Genomic DNA, 23818 nt, shown 5'->3' with positions numbered 1-23818 from the left:
TTTATTCTCTGTTTTAACATTTCTGCTTTTTTAAAAATAATCCGGGATTTAAAAAAGAGTTGCAAATTGTGAAATGCTCGTGAATTCAAAAATTGTTCATCATTAAAAAAAAACAATTTCAGGAAATGATAAATGCTCACAGATTAAATAAATGTTCGCCAAATTCAAAAGATGTTCATGGTTTCTAAAGTATGAAGAAAATATTTTGATGAACCATTTCGAAGAGAATTTTCTAATAATGTCAAACAATGTTTTGTATTTGATGAAACAAATTTTGAATTTGATGAACATTTTTTAGCTTGATGAACAAAAATTGTATACAAGAAAAAATAAATTGGAAAAAATGGATGAATCAATTTTGAATTCAATGAACAAATTTTGGATTTTACGAAAATTTTCTCAAAAACCTATGAACAAATTTGGAATTTGACAAACATTTTTGCAATTCGGTGAACAAATTTTTAATTTTGATGAACATTTTTAAATCCAGTGAACAAAAATTGAGTGGATGAACATTTTCTGAACTGTTGAACATTTTTCCCATTGATGATATTTTTTGAATTTGGTGAACTAAAACGTATATGCGAATTTAAAAAAATCGCAAAAAAATGAAAAGTATATAAGTTCAAAAATATGTTCATGTATTTAAAAAGTGTTCATGATTTCACAAAATTGTTCTTGATTTCAAAAAATGTTCATTAATTTCAAAAAATATGTTTGCAAAGTGAAAACGAAAAAAAAGAAACAAAAATCACGAATTTAAAAATATTACATAAAATTGGAGTAATAAGAATAAAATAAAAAAACATAAAAATAAAAAACGAAACGAAAACAGGAACAAAAAGAAAAAGAAAAAGAAAGAAAAAACCGATTCAGGGAAGGATCTAAGAACTTCCAAAACCCGGTCGGGGTGAATCCCAAAAATGGGCCGGGCCGTAGAATTTCCAGCGCTATGTAGGGATTGCCGCAAAAAAACATTTCTTTACGGGTCAGCCCGTGTAGGGAACTAGTAGGGATTCTCCCTTCCCCGTTTTTGGGAAGCTCCAAGAAGCTTCCAGGGCCGGTTTTGGGAAAGTTTTGGAAGCTTCCTGCTGTTTTTTCGGTTTTTTGGTATTTCTTGACCATTTTTTTTCTTCGGTTCTTCTATTTATTTGATTTTTCTTTTTCCTCCTTAATTTTCCCAAAATCTTGAACTTTTTCTAAATTTGAAATACAACTCAAATTTTCGAACATTTTCCAAATTCATTAACTTTTTGTCAAACTTGCGAACTTTTTTGTAAATTCATAAACTTATTTTCAAACCTCGTGAACTTTTTTTCAAATTCATGATATTTTTTCCAAATACACGAACCTTTTTCAAGTGCATAAATATGCTCAAATCCACAAACTTTAATAAAATTTCCAAAAAAAATCAAAATCCTTGATTTTTTTCCAAATTCACAAACTTTTTCTCCAAATCGATGAACTTTTTCTGAATACGGATTTCTTTTCCAAAATCCACAAAAAAATTTATATTTATGAAATTTTTCATGAACTTAAAAAACTGCTCGTTTTTTTTCTAAGAACAGCAATACGTACTGTAGTAAAATAGGAAAGATAAAACGAGCGAGGAAGCAAGGGTCAGTGAGCATTACTGGGCCAAGCCCATGTAGGCGATGCCTTGAACGCGGGTTCGCCAAGTGGCACTTAAGGCGCCGAAGAGGAGGACTCCTTCTCCCCTTGTAGAAATCCCAATTAATTTATGATTTCAATCGAGCTTGGCTTAATTAATGTTGTACATTACCCCCGCCCCCTCCCTTATGTAGCACATTAAAGGTATGGTTTCATCGGGTGGTTGATAGAGCGCTCGCGCTGACCGCCTCAACTACTCGCCAGGTGCCACATGTGAAGTGCTTCCCCTTGCGAAAGTACCATTCTACACCCAGGAGCAAATGCTCCTGGTGGGAACAAAACCTAGCATATGTCCTTATTTCTGTGTGCTTGCTGGACTACCGTGGACTAAACTATCCTATGTGTTGGAGTACTCCATTTTTTTAGTACTATACTAGTGTGGGACTTGACTATCACTTGTCTTTGCTGGGCCGTGCCGGGAACCTCTGTCGGCCTCTCTAGCCTTAGTTTTGGATGGCTCCTCCGGTCGAGGATAGGTCCCTGGATTGCAGAAAACGAGAGCTCCTATTTCCCCGTGCCCCTCTTCGGGCGGCCCATGTGCAGGGTGGGAAGCACCTTGTGTTCTATTTTTTTCTCTGTTTTACCATTTCTGCTTTTTTAAAAATAATCCGGGATTTAAAAAAAGTTTGCAAATTGTGAAATGCTCGTGAACTCAAAAATTGTTCATCATTAAAAAACAATTACAGGAAATGATAAATGTGTTGGAAATATGCCCTAGAGGCAATAATAAAAGTATTATTATATTTCAATGTTCATGATAAATGTCTTTTATTCATGCTATAACTGTATTATCCGAAAATCGTAATACACGTGTGAATACTTAGACCACAATATGTCCCTGGTGAGCCTCTAGTTGACTAGCTCGTTGTGATCAACAGATAGTCATGGTTTCCTGACTATGGACATTGGATGTCGTTGATAACGGGATCACATCATTAGGAGAATGATGTGATAGACAAGACCCAATCCTAAGCATAGCATAAAAGATCGTGTAGTTCGTTTTGCTAGAGCTTTGCCAATGTCAAGTATCTCTTCCTTCGACCATGAGATCGTGTAACTCCCGGATACCGTAAGAGTGCCTTGGGTGTATCAAACGTCACAACGTAACTGGGTGACTATAAAGGTGCATTACAGGTATCTCCGAAAGTATCTGTTGGGTTGACACGGATCGAGACTGGGATTTGTCACTCCGTATGACGGAGAGGTATCTCTGGGCCCACTCGGTAATGCATCATCATAATGAGCTCAATGTGACCAAGGTGTTGGACACGGGATCATGCATTACGGTACGAGTAAAGTGACTTGCCGGTAACGAGACTGAACAAGGTATTGGGATACCGACGATCGAGTCTCGGGCAAGTAACATACCGATTGACAAAGGGAATTGCATACAGGGTTTGATCGAATCCTCGACATCGTGGTTCATCCGATGACAACATCGAGGAGCATGTGGGAGCCATCATGGGTATCCAGATCCCGCTGTTGGTTATTGACCTGAGAGCGTCTAGGTCATGTCTGCATGTCTCCCGAACCCGTAGGGTCTACACACTTAAGGTTCGGTGACGCTAGGGTTATTAGGAAGACTAGTATGTGACTACCGAATGTTGTTCGGAGTCCCGGATGGGATCCTGGACGTCACGAGGAGCTCCGGAAGGGTCCGGAGGTAAAGATTTATATATGGGAAGTTGTCAAACAGACACCGGGAAGTTTCGGGGTCATACCGGTATTGTACCGGGGCCACCGGAAGGGTTCCGGGGGTCCACCGGGAGGGGCCACCCCTCCCGGGGGGCCACATGGGCTGCGTGGGGCAGGGAGCCAGCCCCTGGTGGGCTGGCCGCACCCCCTCCCTTGGGCCCATGCGCCTAGGGTTGAGGGGGGAACCCTAGAGGGGGCGCCCCCTTGGCTTGGGGGGCAAGCCACCCTCTCCCCTTGGCCGCTGCACCCCCCCTAGATGGGTTCTAGGGGGCCGGCCCCCTTCTCCCTTCCCCCTATAAATAGAGGGGTGAGGGGAGGGCAGCCGTACCACCCTCCAAGGCGGAGCCCTCCCCTCCCCAACACCTCTCCTCCTCCGTTGTGTGCTTGGCGAAGCCCTGTCGGAGTACTGCCTCTCCACCATCACCACACCGTCGTGCTGCCGGTGGAGCTGTCTTCCTCAACCTCTCCTTTCCCCTTGCTGGATCAAGAAGGAGGAGACGTCTCCCGTCCCGTACGTGTGTTGAACGCGGAGGTGTTGCCCATTCAGCACTTGGTCATCGGTGATTCGAATCACGTCGAGTACGACTCCATCATCACCTTGCAAGCTTCCGCACGCGATCTACAAGTGGTATGTAGATGCTAACTCTCTCCCTTGACTCGTTGCTTAGATGAACTCATAGATGGATCTTGGTGAAACCGTAGGAAAAATTTTAATTTTCTGCAACGTTCCCCAACAGTGGCATCATGAGCTAGGTCTATGCGTAGTTCTCTTTGCACGAGTAGAACACCATTTTGTTGTGGGCGTGGATTTTGTCATCTTACTTGCCTCTACTAGTCTTTTCTTGCTCAACGGTATTGTGGGATGAAGCGGCCCGGACCAACCTTACACGTACGCTTACGTGAGACCGGTTCCACCGACTGACATGCACTAGTTGCATAAGGTGGCTGGCGGGTGTCTGTCTCTCCCACTTTAGTTGGAGCGGAGTCGATGAACAGGGCCCTTATGAAGGGTAAATAGAAGTTGACAAAATCACGTTGTGGTGATTCGTAGGTAAGAAAACGTTCTTGCTAGAACCCAATTGCAGCCACGTAAAAGATGCAACAACAATTAGAGGACGTCTAACTTGTTTTTGCAGCGATTGATCATGTGATGTGATATGGCCAGAAGTTGTGATGAATGATGAATTGTGATGTATGAGATCATGTTCTTTGTAATAGGATTCACGACTTGCATGTCGATGAGTATGACAACCGGCAGGAGCCATAGGAGTTGTCTTTATTTTTTGTATGACCTGCGTGTCATTGAATAAGGCCATGTAAACTACTTTACTTTATTGCTAAACGTTAGTCATAGAAGTAGAAGTAGTCGTTGGCGTGACAACTTCATGAAGACACGATGATGGAGATCATGATGATGGAGATCATGGTGTCAAGCCGGTGACAAGATGATCATGGAGCCCCGAAGATGAAGATCAATGGAGCTATATGATATTGGCCATATCATGTCACAACTATATAATTGCATGTGATGTTTATTATGTTTATGCATCTTGTTTACTTAGGACGACGGTAGTAAATAAGATGATCCCTTATAAAATTTCAAGAAGTGTTCTCCCCTAACTGTGCACCGTTGCTACAGTTCGTCGCTTCTAAGCACCACGTGATGATCGGGTGTGATGGATTCTTACGTTCACATACAACGGGTGTAAGACAGTTTTACACAGCGAAAACACTTAGGGTTAACTTGACGAGCCTAGCATGTGCAGACATGGCCTCGAAACACGGAGACCGAAAGGTCGAACACGAGTCGTATGGAAGATACGATCAACATGAGAATGTTCACCGACGATGACTAGTCCGTCTCACGTGATGATCGGACACGGCCTAGTCGACTCGGATCGTGTAACACTTAGATGACTAAAGGGATGTCTAATCTGAGTGGGAGTTCATAATTTGATTAGAACTTTATTATCATGAACTTAGTCTAAAACCTTTGCAAATATGTCTTGTAGATCAATGGCCAACGCTAATGTCAACATGAACTTCAACGCGTTTCTAGAGAAAACCAAGCTGAAAGATGATGGCAGCAACTATACGGACTGGGTCCGGAACCTGAGGATCATCCTCATAGCTGCCAGGAAACAATATGTCCTAGAAGGACCGCTAGGTGACGCTCCCGTCCCAGAGAACCAAGACATTATGAATGCTTGGCAGTCTCGTGCTGATGATTACTCCCTCGTTCAGTGCGGCATGCTTTACAGCTTAGAACCGGGGCTCCAAAAGCGTTTTGAGCACCACGGAGCATATGAGATGTTCGAAGAGCTGAAACTAGTTTTTCAAGCTCATGCCCGGGTCGAGAGATATGATGTCTCCGACAAGTTCTACAGTTGTAAGATAGAGGAAAACAGTTCTATCAGTGAGCACATCCTGAAGATGTCTGGGTTGCACAACCGTATGACCCAGCTGAACATTAACCTCCCAGATGAGGCGGTCATTGACAGAATCCTCCAGTCGCTCCCACCAAGCTACAAGAGCTTTGTGATGAACTACAACATGCAGGGGATGGAAAAGACCATTCCTGAAGTGTTCTCGATGCTGAAGTCAGCAGAGGCTGAAATCAAGAAAGAACATCAAGTGTTGATGGTCAATAAGACCACTAAGTTCAAGAAGGGCAAGGGTAAGAAGAACTTCAAGAAGGACGGCAAGGAGGTTGCCGCGCCTGGTAAGCCAGTTACCGGGAAGAAGTCAAAGAATGGACCTAAGCCTGAGACTGAGTGCTTTTATTGCAAGGGGAAGGGTCACTGGAAGCGGAACTGCCCCAAATACTTAGCGGATAAGAAGGCCGGCAACACCAAAGGTATATTTGATATACATGTGATTGATGTGTACCTTACCAGTACTCGTAGTAACTCCTGGGTATTTGATACCGGTGCCGTTGCTCATATTTGTAACTCACAGCTGGAGCTGCGGAATAAACGGAGACTGGCGAAGGACGAGGTGACGATGCGCGTCGGGAATGGTTCCAGAGTCGATGTGATCGCCGTCGGCACGCTGCCTCTACATTTACCTACGGGATTAGTTTTGAACCTTAATAATTGTTATTTAGTGCCAAGTTTGAGCATGAACATTGTATCTGGATCTTGTTTAATACGAGATGGCTACTCATTTAAGTCTGAGAATAATGGTTGTTCGATTTATATGAGAGATATGTTTTATGGTCATGCTCCGATGGTCAATGGTTTATTCTTAATGAATCTCGAGCGTAATATTACACATGTTCATAGTGTAGATGCCAAAAGATTTAAAGTTGATAACGATAGTCCCACATACTTGTGGCACTGCCGCCTTGGTCACATTGGTGTCAAGCGCATGAAGAAGCTCCATGCCGATGGACTTTTAGAGTCTCTTGATTATGAATCGTTTGACACGTGCGAACCATGCCTCTTGGGCAAAATGACCAAGACTCCGTTCTCCGGAACAATGGAGCGAGCAACCAACTTGTTGGAAATCATACATACCGATGTGTGCGGTCCAATGAGCGTTGAGGCTCGCGGAGGATATCGTTATGTTCTCACTCTCACTGATGACTTGAGTAGATATGGGTATGTCTACTTAATGAAACTTAAGTCTGAGACCTTTGAAAAGTTCAAAGAATTTCAGAATGAGGTAGAGAATCAACGTGACCGAAAGATAAAATTCTTACGATCAGATCGTGGAGGAGAATACTTAAGTCACGAATTTGGTACACACTTAAGGAAATGTGGAATCGTTTCACAACTCACGCCGCCTGGAACACCTCAGTGAAACGGTGTGTCCGAACGTCGTAATCGCACTCTATTGGATATGGTGCGGTCTATGATGTCTCTTACCGATTTACCGCTATCATTTTGGGGATACGCTCTAGAGACAGCTACATTCACTTTAAATAGGGCACCGTCTAAATCCGTTGAGACGACACCGTATGAATTATGGTTTGGAAAGAAACCTAAGCTGTCGTTTCTAAAAGTTTGGGGATGCGATGCTTATGTCAAGAAACTTCAACCTGAAAAGCTCAAACCCAAGTCGGAAAAATGCGTATTCATAGGATACCCTAAGGAAACTGTCGGGTATACCTTCTACTTAAGATCCGAAGGCAAGATCTTTGTTGCCAAGAACGGATGCTTTCTGGAAAAAGAGTTTCTCTCGAAAGAAGCAAGTGGGAGGAAAGTAGAACTCGATGAAGTACTACCTCTTGAGCGGGAAAGTGGCGCAGCGCAGGAAACCGTTCCTGTGAAGCCCACACCAACTGAAGAGGAAAACAATGATGATGATCAAGGTACTTCGGATCAAGTTACTACTGAACTTCGTAGGTCCACAAGGACACGTTCCGCACCAGAGTGGTACGGCAACCCTGTCCTGGAAATCATGTTGTTAGACAACAATGAACCTTCGAACTATGAAGAAGCGATGGCGGACCCGGATTCCAACAAATGGCTTGAAGCCATGAAATCCGAGATAGAATCCATGTATGAAAACAAAGTATGGACTTTGACAGACTTGCCCGATGATCGGCGAGCGATAGAAAACAAATGGATTTTTAAGAAGAAGACGGACGCGGATGGTAATGTTACAATCTATAAGGCTCGACTTGTCGCTAAGGGTTATCGACAAGTTCAAGGGATTGACTACGACGAGACTTTCTCTCCCGTAGCGAAGCTGAAGTCCGTCCGAATCATGTTAGCAATTGCCGCATACTATGATTATGAGATATGGCAGATGGACGTCAAAACAGCATTCCTTAACGGGCATCTTAAGGAAGAACTGTATATGATGCAGCCGGAAGGTTTTGTCGATCCTCGGAACGCTAACAAAGTATGCAAGCTCCAGCGATCCATTTATGGACTGGTGCAAGCATCTCGGAGTTGGAACATTCGCTTTGATGAGATGATCAAAGCGTTTGGGTTTATGCAGACTTATGGAGAAGCCTGCGTTTACAAGAAAGTGAGTGGGAGCTCTGTAGCATTTCTCATATTATATGTAGATGACATTCTCTTGATGGGAAATAATATAGAATTTCTGGACAGCATTAAGGCCTACTTGAATAAGTGTTTTTCAATGAAGGACCTTGGAAGAAGCTGCTTACATATTAGGCATCAAGATCTATAGAGATAGATCGAGACGCCTCATAGGTCTTTCACAAAGCACATACCTTGATAAGATTTTGAAGAGGTTCAAAATGGATCAGTCCAAGAAGGGGTTCTTGCCTATGTTACAAGGTGTGAGACTGAGCTCGGCTCAGTCACCGACCACGGCAAAAGATAAAGAAGAGATGAGTGTCATCCCCTATGCTTCAGCCATAGGATCTATTATGTATGCCATGCTGTGTACCAGACCCGATGTAAACCTTGCCGTAAGTTTGGTAGCAAGATACCAAAGTAATCCCGGCAAGGAACACTGGACAGCGGTCAAGAATATCCTGAAGTACCTGAAAAGGACGAAGGACATGTTTCTCGTTTATGGAGGAGACGAAGAGCTCGTCGTAAAGGGTTACGTCGACGCTAGCTTCGACTCAGATCTGGATGACTCTAAGTCACAAACCGGATACGTGTATATGTTGAATGGTGGAGCAGTAAGCTGGTGCAGCTGCAAGCAGAGCATCATGGCGGGATCTACGTGTGAAGCGGAGTACATGGCAGCCTCGGAGGCAGCGCATGAAGCGATTTGGGTGAAGGAGTTCATCACCGACCTAGGAGTCATACCCAATGCGTCGGGGCCGATCAAACTCTTCTGTGACAACACTGGAGCTATTGCCCTCGCCAAGGAGCCCAGGTTTCACAAGAAGACCAGGCACATCAAGCGTCGTTTCAACTCCATCCGTGAAAATGTTCAAGATGGAGACATAGAGATTTGCAAAGTGCACACGGATCTGAATGTCGCAGATCCGCTGACTAAACCTCTCTCGCGTGCAAAACATGATCAACACCAGAACTCTATGGGTGTTCGATTCATCACAATGTAACTAGATTGGTGACTCTAGTGCAAGTGGGAGACTGTTGGAAATATGCCCTAGAGGCAATAATAAAAGTATTATTATATTTCAATGTTCATGATAAATGTCTTTTATTCATGCTATAACTATATTATCCGGAAATCGTAATACACGTGTGAATACTTAGACCACAATATGTCCCTGGTGAGCCTCTAGTTGACTAGCTCGTTATGATCAACAGATAGTCATGGTTTCCTGACTATGGACATTGAATGTCATTGATAACGGGATCACATCATTAGGAGAATGATGTGATGGACAAGACCCAATCCTAAGCATAGCATAAAAGATCGTGTAGTTCGTTTTGCTAGAGCTTTGCCAATGTCAAGTATCTCTTCCTTCGACCATGAGATCGTGTAACTCCCGGATACCGTAAGAGTGCCTTGGGTGTATCAAACGTCACAACGTAACTGGGTGACTATAAAGGTGCATTACAGGTATCTCCGAAAGTATCTGTTGGGTTGACACGGATCGAGACTGGGATTTGTCACTCCGTATGACGGAGAGGTATCTCTGGGCCCACTCGGTAATGCATCATCATAATGAGCTCAATGTGACCAAGGTGTTGGACACGGGATCATGCATTACGGTACGAGTAAAGTGACTTGCCGGTAATGAGACTGAACAAGGTATTGGGATACCGACGATCGAGTCTCGGGCAAGTAACGTACCGATTGACAAAGGGAATTGCATACAGGGTTTGATCGAATCCTCGACATAGTGGTTCATCCGATGACAACATCGAGGAGCATGTGGGAGCCATCATGGGTATCCAGATCCCGCTGATGGTTATTGACTGAGAGCGTCTCGGTCATGTCTGCATGTCTCCCGAACCCGTAGGGTCTACACACTTAAGGTTCGGTGACGCTAGGGTTATGAAGATATGTATATGCAGAAACCCGAATGTTGTTCGGAGTCCCGGATGAGATCCCGGACATCACAAGGAGTTCCGGAATGGTCCGGAGGTAAAGAATTATATATAGGAAGTGCTATTTCGGGCATCGGGACAAGTTTCGGGGTTATCGGTATTGTACCGGGACCACCGGAAGGGTCCCGGGGGTCCACCGGGTGGGGCCACCTGTCCCGGGGGGCCACATGGGCTGTAGGGGGTGCGCCTTGGCCTTCATGGGCCAAGGGCACCAGCCCCTATAGGCCCATGCGCCTAGGGTTTCCCCCTAGGAGGAGTCCTAGTGGTGGAAGGCACCCCTAGGTGCCTTGGGGGGGAGGGAAACCTCCCCTAGGCCGCCGCCCCCCTAGTAGATCTCATCTACTAGGGCCGGCGCCCCCCTGGCACCCCTATATATAGTGGGGGAGAGGAGGGACTTCACACACCAGCCCCTGGCGCCTCCATCTCCCCCCGTTACGTCTCTCCCTCGTAGTCTCGGCGAAGCCCTGCTGCTGTGACGCCCTGCATCCACCACCACGCCGTCGTGCTGCTGGATCTTCATCAACCTCTCCTTCCCCCTTGCTGGATCAAGAAGGAGGAGACGTCTCCCGTCCCGTACGTGTGTTGAACGCGGAGGTGCCGTCCGTTCGGCGCTGGTCATTGGTGATTTGGATCACGTCGAGTACGACTACATCATCACCTTGCAAGCTTCCGCACGCGATCTACAAGTGGTATGTAGATGCAAACTCTCTCCCTAGACTCGTTGCTTAGATGAACTCATAGATGGATCTTGGTGAAACCGTAGGAAAAATTTTAATTTTCTGCAACGTTCCCCAACAGTCTGTTGGAAATATGCCCTAAAGGCAATAATAAAAGTATTATTATATTTCATTGTTCATGATAATTGTCTTTTATTCATGCTATAACTGTATTATCCGGAAATCGTAATACACGTGTGAATACTTAGACCACACTATGTCCCTGGTAAGCCTCTAGTTGACCAGCTCGTTGTGATCAACAGATAGTCATGGTTTCCTGACTATGGACATTGGATGTCGTTGATAACGGGATCACATCATTAGGAGAATGATGTGATGGACAAGACCCAATCCTAAGCATAGCATAAAAGATCGTGTAGTTCGTTTTGCTAGAGCTTTGCAAGTGTCAAGTATCTCTTCCTTCGACCATGAGATCGTGTAACTCCCGGATACCGTAAGAGTGCTTTGGGTGTATCAAACGTCACAACGTAACTGGGTGACTATAAAGGTGCATTACAGGTATCTCCGAAAGTAGCTGTTGGGTTGACACGGATCGAGACTGGGATTTGTCACTCCGTATGACGGAGAGGTATCTCTGGGCCCACTCGGTAATGCATCATCATAATGAGCTCAATGTGACCAAGGTGTTGGACACGGGATCATGCATTACGGTACGAGTAAAGTGACTTGCCGGTAACGAGACTGAACAAGGTATTGGGATACCGACGATCGAGTCTCGGGCAAGTAACGTACCGATTGACAAAGGGAATTGCATACAGGGTTTGATCGAATCCTCGACATCGTGGTTCATCCGATGACAACATCGAGGAGCATGTGGGAGCCATCATGGGTATCCAGATCCCGCTGTTGGTTATTGACCTGAGAGCGTCTAGGTCATGTCTGCATGTCTCCCAAACCCGTAGGGTCTACACACTTAAGGTTCGGTGACGCTAGGGTTATTAGGAAGACTAGTATGTGACTACCGAATGTTGTTCGGAGTCCCGGATGGGATCCTGGACGTCACGAGGAGCTCCGGAAGGGTCCGGAGGTAAAGATTTATATATGGGAAGTTGTCAAACGGACACCGGGAAGTTTCGGGGTCATACCGGTATTGTACCGGGGCCACCGGAAGGGTTCCGGGGGTCCACCGGGAGGGGCCACCCCTCCCGGGGGGGCACATGGGCTGCGTGGGGCAGGGAGCCAGCCCCTGGTGGGCTGGCCGCACCCCCTCCCTTGGGCCCATGCGCCTAGGGTTGAGGGGGGAACCCTAGAGGGGGCGCCCCCTTGGCTTGGGGGGCAAGCCACCCTCTCCCCCTCTCCCCTTGGCCGCCGCACCCCCCCTAGATGGGTTCTAGGGGGCTGGCCCCCTTCTCCCTTCCCCCTATAAATAGAGGGGTGAGGGGAGGGCAGCCGTACCACCCTCCAAGGCGCAGCCCTCCCCTCCCCAACACCTCTCCTCCTCCGTTCTGTGCTTGGCGAAGCCCTGTCGGAGTACTGCCTCTCCACCATCACCACGCCGTCGTGCTGCCGGTGGAGCTGTCTTCCTCAACCTCTCCTTTCCCCTTGCTGGATCAAGAAGGAGGAGACGTCTCCCGTCCCGTACGTGTGTTGAACGCGGAGGTGCTGTCCGTTCAGCACTTGGTCATCGGTGATTCGAATCACGTCGAGTACGACTTCATCATCACCTTGCAAGCTTCCGCACGCGATCTACAAGTGGTATGTAGATGCTAACTCTCTCCCTTGACTCGTTGCTTAGATGAACTAATAGATGGATCTTGGTGAAACCGTAGGAAAAATTTTAATTTTCTGCAACGTTCCCCAACAAAATGCTCACGGAATAAATAAATGTTCACCAAATTCAAAAAATGTTCTTGGTTTCTAAAGTATGGAGAAAATATCTTGATGAACAATTTTGAAGAGAATTTTCTAATAATATCGAACTCTGTTTTGTATTTGATGAAACAAATTTTGAATTTGATGAACATTTTTGAGCTTGATGAACAAAAATTCTATACAAGAAAAAATAAATTGAAAACAAATGGATGAATCATTTTTGAATTCAATGAACAAATTTTGAATTTTATGAACATTTTCTCAAAAACCTATGAACAAATTTGGAATTTGACAAACATTTTTGCAATTCGGTGAACAAATTTTTTAATTTTGATGAATATTCTTAAACTCAATGAACAAAAATTGAGTGGATGAACATTTTTTGAATTGTTGAACATATTTCCCATTGATGAAATTTTTTGAATTCGGTGAACTAAAAGTATTCGCAAATTTAAAAATAAAATTCGCAAAAAAAAGTGAATAGTAAAAAAGTAAATAAGTTCAAAAAAATGTTCATGTATTTGAAAAGTGTTCATGATTTCACAAAACTATTCTTGATTTCAAAAAATGTTCACGAATTTCAAAAAATATGTCTAGCCCTGTTGCCTGAAGTCTGGACGGTTTTAGGCTGAGAGAAGGTAGCAGGCTAGCTGTGGATATGCTTTTGTGTTAACGCGTGTCCTAAATAAGAAAAATGTCTTGCACAATTCATCAACACCAATCTACTTCGAACTTGAATGACCTCTTTATCTGCCTTCCTAGAGTGACGAGACACCATTGTCAACACCAGTGGGCAGTGGTTGTGCTATAATCATTCACGTGCATCACCGAAATCAAAACACAAATAACAAAATTATCAGTAAAAGGCACCAAAGGGAAGCTACTGGACAAGCAATCTTTGCAAAACCAATTCATGAAGGAATCTCTCACGCATGTCTATGATTTGTTAGCCAAAGGTTATCTATTCCAAGAAAATGGTATACTGCGCATAAACAACTATATCAAGCTATCATCTAAGAAACTGCAAAGGAAGATACCTAAAGAATAATTACATTAACAACCCAGCTTAGCTTATGAAAGGCCCGGTACTAATGCTCGTTTTTTCTAGTGACCAGCAATGTAAATGCTTATAGTAAGTAATAAATGACCATTTTACCGGCTTTTTACTCATTGACCTTGTGTAACATGTTTTGTTGAGTTAATTATGTAAAACATCCCAGTTTAGGGCTAAGGTAACACATAACATTATGTTCTGAAAAAGGGTCACCAACGAGGCTTGCACGGTACATAAGTTTTCAAAGGATTACTGACATCAAGGGCGACCAGTAAGACCGTCCATATGGCCTTGGACTTATACATGGATGTGGTGCTCTGTGGTTGGGTAAAACTATATGTATTTCCTTTGTTATATTTCCTTCTTTATCATACAATGGCATCAGATTAATGCAAATCAAGAGTACCCACTAGTCAACCAAGCTGACACCTTGCAGATGGGTGTGCATATATACCGTGCCAACTTCAGCCAAGTAGTGTTAAGCTCGACGTTGCGGCGAGAGGATTTTCTGGTGCCTTGAATCTGGCACCTTGCATATAGGTAGAATTTTGGCCCTTGCAGGCGCGGCGTTTGGACGGATGGCGACGCTTCTTCTTCAAGACAATCTTTCGGGTTTCAATCCTCCTCAAGTTTGTCCGTTGGGACGGATTAGGCGGAGCTCCGGCGTAGATTCCTGGCAGCTCCTCGAGGCGGTGGGATTAGAGTTTCTCATCGTGCCTCAACAATATTTGGTGCCAGGTTCTTCAATTCTATTCAAGGATTCAACGACGACAACTGTGGCTCCAGGGCGCAGGTTCTTAGAGGCACGTGCACAAAGACTTCCCGGCTGTCGTTGACAAGGTCGGGCCGGATCCAATATGGGTGCAACGACAGCGGTGCATCAACAACAACAATGGTTGTTTGGTGGTCCATAGACCTTGACGTAATTTTTATACTTCCGGTGAATCTTCATAATAGACTGGATCCTTTTTGAAAGAAAAAAACTTTGTTTAGGTTGGAAAAAAAGTTACAGGTTAAAAAGATGTGACAGGCCACGAGACTTTGGTACGGCAAAGAAAGATAAGCGGGAGGATAAATACAGAAGTCATTCATCTTGATGGCAAAGTGGTGGTCATAACTGCTTTGCTTTGCTTTGCTTTGAGAGCACCGTTGTTGCCATGGGGCGCGAGCTAACCAGTGCACCGCGAGCCCGAGCCCTATTGCCGGCCCCTGTGGCCCCGGCCAATGGAGACGGCGAGGGCTGTGAAGAGGAGATGGCCTTGACGCTGCCCGTCAATGCAAAAAGCATCGTTGCTGGCATGAGCAACGGGCTAACTAGTGCACCGCGAGCTGTGTTGTGGGCCTCTGCTGTTGACAACGATGACGAAGATGACGAAGAGGAGTTGGCCCCCCAGACGCCGTCGACTATCACTAAAGCCCTCGACTCCGAAGGGATTTGCGTGGGCCATGACACGGACACAAGTGAGGGTTGGCAGGAGGTGCTACCGCGGCGCGGCCCGCGTCGTCCGACTTCGTCGTCATCTTCGATGATGGCTCCTCGTCCTCCTCCTCCTATACCTGCTTGGCTCCACGGTAGATGTTGTAGATGCCTTGCTTATGGTCATCGTGCGACTGTTTGCAGAGATCCGTTGTGGTGCTCCCGTTGTTTGGAGAATGGTCATCGTGCACGTGAACGTCGCAACCCCTGGCGTCCTCTGAGCTCACTATCATGCCTTGATGTGCCGCATGTGTCCCGTCTCGGCGCCGTGCATCGTGTTGCTCCTGCTTCATGTGAGGGTTCGGTGAGATCCACACCCCCTTCCAAGGCGCTTCACCGTGGGTCTTGGGCGTCTGTTGTCTCTGCTGATGCTGGCTCGGCAACCCCGTCCAAGTTGATGTTGCAGTCCGCACTGGCTGATCAGACTGCACTGTTGCAAGGTTGTGTGGCGCGGGTTGAGAGCTTTCTGGAACGAGCGGAGGTTGCTCTGGGTAGACTATCCCTTGTGCCGGCTCTGTTGCAGACCACTCTAACGTCACATTCTCCTTGTGCGGTCAGTGTTTGCTCCACGAAAGACAGGGTGAGGAGTTGTACGGCTCTTTCTCCCCTCGTGTTGGAGTCTCATCATTGGTGCCTACCTCCCCTCCTATGGTGTCTTCCATTGAGGGTGAGTCCATCGCCGTGCTTGTGGCTCCTGTGCTGCAGATCATGCCCGAGCTTAGGGAGCTATGCTTGAGTCTATCAGTGGAGCATACGAAGGTGGACATGTCGGCGGCCTCGATTGAAGGACAAGTTTCGCCTCTGTCAAGTGAGCAGTTGGAGGTTCCTTTGGTTGATGAAGCTAAAGGGAAGGCAGCTGCAATTTCATGATGGTAGTGCTCAGTGTTCGTGTTGTCCACGCGGCTTTGGTCTTTTGAGTCGTAGAAGCGTTGATGTTTGTGGTTGTTGTGTGTTGGGAGCATTTGGTGGACCGTCTACGTGGTCGTGAGAGTGAGTCGCTTCTGGAGTATCACTTTTGTATCGGTTTTTGCCCAGTTCTCCGTAAATTAACTGGGCAATTCTCTTCTTCTTAATTAATCGACAAGGCAATCCTTTTGCCTCCGTTTAAAAAAAAACTGCTTTGCTTTGCGCACATTGAAGCAGAGTGTGCCACGCAAATCTTCTTCAAAGCTTTGCTTGCACATATGCTGATTATTGAGATTTCTCCGCGGCCGGATGCAACTTGGATACCCCCATATCTGCATTCATTTTCACAAGCCAAAAGAAATAAATTGCTGAGATGGAAATCGATTAGGCGTTTTCGGCAAAACCAAGCGTGGTGCTGCTGCACATTCTGACTGTCAGTCAGGCAAATGTAAATGATAATTCAGCTATGCATTGATTCTTGATGAAGTAGGACTCCTATATGAACTGCATGACTGCCTAGTGAATCAATTTAGCACCACATAAAACCCTCAGACATTATATATGAGGACACTGGATATAAGATAATCCTGCTGCCATCTGATAAGCTGATTGATGACTCCAAAGGTATAATGGTTGGGTTGTTTAATTTCCTTTTAACTGTCGCGGTACATGCTGATGCACATTGCGTCACATACCTAGAATTCAGTCAGGACATACACATCTTTCTTTTGGAACAAAATTTCGGCAACTTACTTTTCAGATGAAACGACAAGAGGAAAACGCTTCAGGAACATGTAAACATGAGGAGCTGTTGCCGTAAGAAGTTTTAGAAGTGTGGTCACTAAAATATGCAAACACGACATTCTAGCCAAAAATTAAAACCACTTACCGACATTTTAGCTTAATAACCAACTACAGGGCGCGCGAATAGAGTAGTCTACACTTGTGGAAAATCATAAGTAATCCCTCTCACACACACAAAATGCCTCTCACCTGCCTGCCATGCATTGGTCCAGCTACTCGACTCACCGCAGCCAGATCTCAACCCTCCATCATGTGTTCCTACTCTCCACCCAGCCCTCTTACATGCCCGTCTCCTTCCCGTAGCCCTAAAACTCTCTGCAACCCATTCAAACCCAATGGATGTCAATCTCCTAGGAGTCTAGTGATTGAAGCAAAGGATTGTGTGCGTACCTGGTACAAGCAAGGAGATAGAATCCCCACCATCCAATTAGCAAGGGTTTTAATTTCATCTTTACCAAGATAAAGCACTTACGTTCCTGATCTGGCCAGCAAATAGAGGGCGCCTCCCCATTGTTTTCTTGCTGGTCTAGTAACCTGGGGAGATGATCAAAGAATGGAGGGCTGCTGCCGATTCCCTTGATATAAATCCCCGGGAGAGAACCCAATGCACTCAGCTGCAGAGTCGCTGGACAAGTGGAACCAAATCACACCATCCTCGACCACATCGAAATACAACCATGGACCAAGCATTGTGAGGAAACCAAAAAACTAGCAGTACCTTCAGAGTGAGATCGGATGACTTTCTACGCGGGGTAAAGAGTACCAAAGAGATGAGCGAAGTAAAAGAAAAAAACATGTGTAAGCACTTGATTTACGCCAGCCTAAAGAGGCTTGTTATTTGCAAGCAATTGTATTTGGAGGATATGGCAGTACAATAGTACATCATCACTACATCTACGGAAATGGTAATACTGCAGTATTCAATTTTGAGTCAGTTGTCCATAGAATTGCAGCTAACACAAAGGGGAAAATGATAAAAGCTAGTAAACCATGAATTGCTATCACAACAGTTAATAGCAAAGATATTCCAAGAAGAAGAAAAAAATTCCAGCTTACAAAAACCAGACCAAGCAACCAACAAATTAGATAAAAACCACATCCTCACAGTGATCAGCTTATTGTTGCATTCAACCCCAAAAGAGATAAGGATCCACAACTATCATTCAAAGGGAAACTTTATGAGTTCTTTTCAGATGAAACTCTCCATAGCAGATCCATGGCAAAACAGAGAACCTTCTTTCATGGAAAGATAGGATAGAGGATTGCATGGAGAACTGCAATGGCCATTTGAGTACGGGATAATCAACTGTTCAGATATACTACCCAATGATACTTTTAGTGCATTTTCTGCCAAAACATACATGATTCCCAGCGAAAATAAGGTCAACTACAGGATTTAGGAATAAAGATAATCAATCTTTAAAGGGAAAAATTCAAAACGCAAATATTTCTAAGCATAATCTGAATATTTAAACATCAAACTTGTATTGACATACAATTGAACAAAAAGACAATGAAATGAAAATGGAACATACAAAATTCGACATGAAAGCAGATCATACTATTATTTTCAATGGGAAAAAAAGCAGGGTTATTCTTTTGCTTTCTGGTTCTCTGGGTCCTTGTTTCAACAGAAAATTAGTACAACCTACATCCAGTTTACATGATCTTAAGCACAAGTCAGAAAGAGAAATACATTTCTGGACATCTCATCTTCAGATATTGCCAGCGATGCTTTCTTCTCTACCCAGTGAGACATGAACTCATTGGGGTTCATGAATTGATAGTAGACAACAAACATCCAGTTAGGAAAAAGAAAACCGAAACAGGAATTACCAGCTTACTAAACTAAATGAAAACTTCGTTGCGCCACACACAAATTACCAATTTTCAAAGCCCGTTCTTGGTTCATGTAAATCTGAATCTAGCGGGCACTTCCCCTCTGCAAGCTGCTGCATAGTCTTCAGCAAGGTGCGGTGCAGCTTCATTGTGTGGGAATATGAACTTCTCCATGAATACCTTCGGAGTCACCGCGACTGCATAATAGTAATCCCGGTCGCGATGTAGCAATCCATTTTCCTTGAGAAACTTCACACATAGTACCGGGGCCTGAGCCGATCATCCAGGCTGTAAGTGAGAAGCGCCGGCCGATGAGCAATGTACCCTGGTTCCAACCCCACCTCGGAGATGAGGAACTCTGCGACACGTTGCAGCCTTTCCTTGCAAGACCTCAGCAGCATCGGATTCTTGGGCAAAGCAATGCCCACCTCAGTATCTGACCACCTAAATGTCTTCTTCAGGTATTCCACCTTGGTGGCGATCTTCTCCTCGTCAGAGAAGGCGACAGCCTCCAACGCTTTTCGTAACATCCCAGGGCCATGTGGCACACACAGAACTTTGGCGCATGCCACCATCGCCCGGAGGCGCTGCTGGTTGATTTTGAGGATCCTTGGCACACGGATGCACAGCTTGGCAATGTCGCAATCATGTAGCCCGCACTCCCGCAGGACCGCGACATTGGGCTTGACCACGCTCTCGAGGTCAGCACCATGTAGCCAGAAGCCGCGTTTGAGCGGCCGGAGCAAGTTGTCCATGGACCCGAAGAGGGTCAGGTAGTAGTGTAGAGCGGAGACGATGGATCTGCAGCGGAAGCTGCCGGGGACGAGCACGGTGATGCGCGCGACCTCAGAGCGCGAGAGGCCGAGGCCGGTGAGCCCGTCGACGACGGGGGCCAGGGTTCTCTCCACGCCGGCGCAGAGTAACAGCGGGTCCTTGGCGACGGCGGTGGCGACGTCGGCGGCGGAGAGGCCGATGCCGGCGAGGAAGGCGAGGACGGCGTCGGGCTTGGCGGGGGACTTGAGGTGGGAGAGCTTGGTGGAGGCCTTGAGGGCCTGGGCTGGGGTCAAGCCGCAGGTGGAGACGAGGTACTCCTCGGCGGCAAAGCCTGGGGAAGCTGCCGGAGAAATGCCGGAGGCGGCTGCGGCGGAGAGGAGGCGGTGGAGAGGAGAGACATGGGAGGTGTAGGGAGAAGAGAGGAGCTGGGTGAGGGTGCAGCTTCGGAGCCGAAGCATGGCGTGGCGGCGGGGAGGCGCCGGCGGCGAGGGGATGGCCAGTGACGGCGCGGCGCGGTTGGTGGCGAGAGACGGAGAGGGTAGTGAGGGTTTGGGGCTGGACTCGTGCGTCGTGCCTCTGATAATGGGCTAGGATGGGCTGGGCTGGGCTGGGCTGGAGCTAGGCTGCTTGCAAACAAAAGCCATCTTTCCCCTATAAAAAAACACGAGCCATCTAAAAAAACATGAGCACGTTCATCGAGTGGATAATGTCAATCAATTTTTTTGGCCTAACTTGTCACGCAAAATGATCACAAAACATGGAGATACTTAATTACTTACTATTATGTGTCCGGCGTACATTTCCATGTGCAACAATTTTGAAGCGGCGCCCTTTATTTGTCGGTTCCTCCGTCATGTTTTTATATTATTACGTTTTCGGGCAAATTTAACTTGAGTAGATTTAGCGGAAGAGTAGTGTCCATTACTTTTGCCGCTTGTGTCATCTTATAGTGTCATGTTCAATCTCTAGTCACTTGTGTAAAGTTTGGACTCGTCTTTCTGCAACCCCGCTAGTGTTGCTACTGCACTTGCTATTGCGGTGGAAACTAAAGGGGGTTGGATGGTCGCTTGTTCTGCAACCGCGACAAACCTGCAGGCAAGAGTTGGAGTTTCCTATTGATTTTCCTTGCGGATGGGATTGTCTCACCATGACCCCAGTCATCGTCCGTCCACCAGCATCATCGACGAAATAATATTAGCCGGCTAAGCCTTGAAACTCAGAAACGCAACCAAAGTGTGAAGCAGATATGCATTGTTGGGTTAGCAACTCTTGCATACGACACACCAGTCAGCCAAACAGTATGGAGGGTTTTCAATATAGTCCTACTCCCTAATTGCTAGATTATAATGCGTATAAATGTTGGTCAAAGTTAAATTTTGTAAAGTTTGATCAAGTTTATATACAAATTTATCAACATATAGAATACCATGCCATTAGACTCATGAAGAAATATATTTTTGTACGTTATATATTTCGTATTTTGAATTCTCATATTTTTTTCTATAAACATAGTAAAAGTTTACAAAGTTTGACTTTTGACCAATAAAATTTTGTATGCACTATAATTTGGCAAGGAGTGAGTAGTTTTTTTTCCATTTGTCCCTCATCTGTCAAAAGCAATCAAGGTTTACCGGCTTCTAGAACTACCAATTGTTGATTTCGAGGAGTAGGCACCTCAACTAATTGCTTGTGTGCTTGAGATATCTCTAAGCTAGAATATTACCTTATTTTCTGCTACAACTTCTGAGTCGTGTATCAGGCAAGGTTTGTAATAAAAACAACATCATTAGCCATTTATAGGATTGTTAATTATTTAAGCCATATTTGGCTTGTTGGGGAACGTTGCAGAAAATTAAAATTTTTCCTACGGTTTCACCAAGATCCATCTATGAGTTCAACTAAGCAACGAGTCAAGGAAGTGAGTTTGCATCTACATACCACTTGTAAATCGCGTACGGAAGCGTTAGAGGGAGCGGTGATGATGGAGTCGTACTCGTCGTGATTCAGATCACCGGAGATCCTAGCGCCGAACGGACGGCACCTCCGCGTTCAACACACGTACGGTGCGTGTGACGTCTCCTCCTTCTTGATCCAGCAAGGGGGGGAGGAGAGGTTGATGATGATGGCTCCAGCAGCAGCACAACGGCGTGGTGGTGGTGGAACAGCAGCACTCCGGCAGGGCTTCGCCAAGCACGTGACGGAGGAGGAAGAGGTGTAGCAGGGGGAGGGGGCGCCAGGACTTCAGGGTGCCGCTGCCCCTCTCCCCCCTCCCTTTATATAGGCCCCCAGGGGGGCACCGGCCCTGGGAGATTCAATCTCCCAAGGGGGCGGCGGCCAAGGGGGAGGAGTGCCCCCCAAGGCATGTGGTGCGCCCCCCCCCCCCCCCCCCTAGGGTTTCAACCCTAGGCGCAGGGGGTGGGCCTAGGGGGGCGCACCAGCCCACTATGGGCTGGCTCCCCTCCCACTTCAGCCCATGGGGCCCTCCAGGATGGGTGGCCCCACCCGGTGGACCCCCGGGACCCTTCCGGTGGTCCCGGTACAATACCGGGTGACCCCGAAACTTTCCCGATGGCCGAAATACCACTTCCTATATATAATTCTTTACCTCCGGACCATTCCAAAACTCCTCGTGACGTCCGGGATCTCATCCGGGACTCCGAACAACATTTGGTATACTGCATACTCATATTCATACAACCCTAGCATCACCGAACCTTAAGTGTGTAGACCCTACGGGTTCGGGAGACGCGTAGTCATGACCGAGACGGCTCTCGGGCAATAACCAACAGCGGGATCTGGATACCCATGTTGTCTCCCACATGCTCCTCGATGATCTCATCGGATGAACCACGATGTCAAGGATTAGAACAACCCCGTATACAATTCCCTTTGTCATTCGGTACGTTACATGCCCGTGACTCGATCGTCGGTATCCCAATACCTCGTTCAGTCTCGTTACCGGCAAGTCACTTTACTCGTACCATAATGCATGATCCTGTGACCAAACACTTGATCACTTTGAGCTCATTCTGAAGATGCATTACCGAGTGGGCCCAGAGATACCTCTCCGTCATACGGAGTGACAAATCCCAGTCTCGATCCGTGTCAACCCAACAGACACTTTCGGAGATACCTGTAGTGCACCTTTATAGTTACCCAGTTACGTTGTGACGTTTGGTACACCCAAAGCACTCTTACGGTATCCGGGAGTTACACGATCTCATGGTCTAAGGAAGAGATACTTGACATTAGAAAAGCTCTAGCAAAATGAACTACACGATCTTGTGCTATGCTTAGGATTGGGTCTTGTCCATCACATCATTCTCCTAATGATGTGATCCCGTTGTCAATGACATCTAATGTCCATAGTCAGAAACCATGACTATCTGTCGACCAACGAGCTAGTCAACTAGAGGCTCACTAGGGACATGTTATGGTCTATGTATTCACACGTGTATTACGATTTCCGGATAATACAGTTATAGCATGAATAAAAGACAATTATCATGAACAAGGAAATATAATAATAACTCTTTTATTATTGCCTCTAGGGAATATTTCCAATAGTCTCCCACTTGCACTAGAGTCAATAATCTAGTTACATTGTGATGAATCGAACACCCATAGAGTTCTGGTGTTGATCATGTTTTGCTTGCGAGAGAGGTTTAGTCAACGGATCTGCGATATTCAGATCTGTATGTACTTTGCAAATATCTATGTCTCCATCTTGAACATTTTCGCGGATGGAGTTGAAACGATGCTTGATGTGCCTGGTCTTCTTGTGAAACCTGGGCTCCTTGGGAAGGGCAATAGCTCCAGTGTTGTCACAGAAGAGTTTGATCGGCCCCGACGCATTGGGTATGACTCCTAGGTCGGTGATGAACTCCTTCACCCAAATTGCTTCATGCGCTGCCTCCGAGGCTGCCATGTATTCCGCTTCACATGTAGATCCTGCCACGACGCTCTGCTTGCAGCTGCACCAGCTTACTGCTCCACCATTCAACATATACACGTATCCGGTTTGTGACTTAGAGTCATCCAGATCTGTGTCGAAGCTAGCGTCGACGTAACCCTTTACGACGAGCTCTTCGTC

General features: G+C 46.0%; 1 protein-coding gene across 1 annotated transcript; it reads right to left on the bottom strand.

The window, feature by feature from the left end:
* Nucleotides 1-18680: 18680 nt before the first annotated feature.
* On the bottom strand, nucleotides 18681-20283 carry LOC119320450 (transcription termination factor MTERF4, chloroplastic-like). The gene has a single exon (XM_037594537.1). The coding sequence runs from the start codon at nucleotides 20181-20183 to the stop codon at nucleotides 19203-19205; it is 981 nt and encodes a 326-aa protein (XP_037450434.1). The 5' UTR covers nucleotides 20184-20283; the 3' UTR covers nucleotides 18681-19202.
* Nucleotides 20284-23818: the final 3535 nt, after the last annotated feature.

The sequence above is a fragment of the Triticum dicoccoides genome, chromosome 6B (assembly GCF_002162155.2).
Source record: "Triticum dicoccoides isolate Atlit2015 ecotype Zavitan chromosome 6B, WEW_v2.0, whole genome shotgun sequence".
In the NCBI taxonomy this organism is placed as follows: domain Eukaryota; kingdom Viridiplantae; phylum Streptophyta; class Magnoliopsida; order Poales; family Poaceae; genus Triticum; species Triticum dicoccoides.
Note: the sequence above shows the minus strand (reverse complement) of the source record. Positions and strands in the feature narration are given on the sequence as shown.

Coding starts and splice junctions, on each gene's coding strand:
- LOC119320450 (XM_037594537.1), bottom strand. CDS start 20,183: ATGCTTCGGCTCCGAAGCTGCACCCTCACCCAGCTCCTCTCTTCTCCC.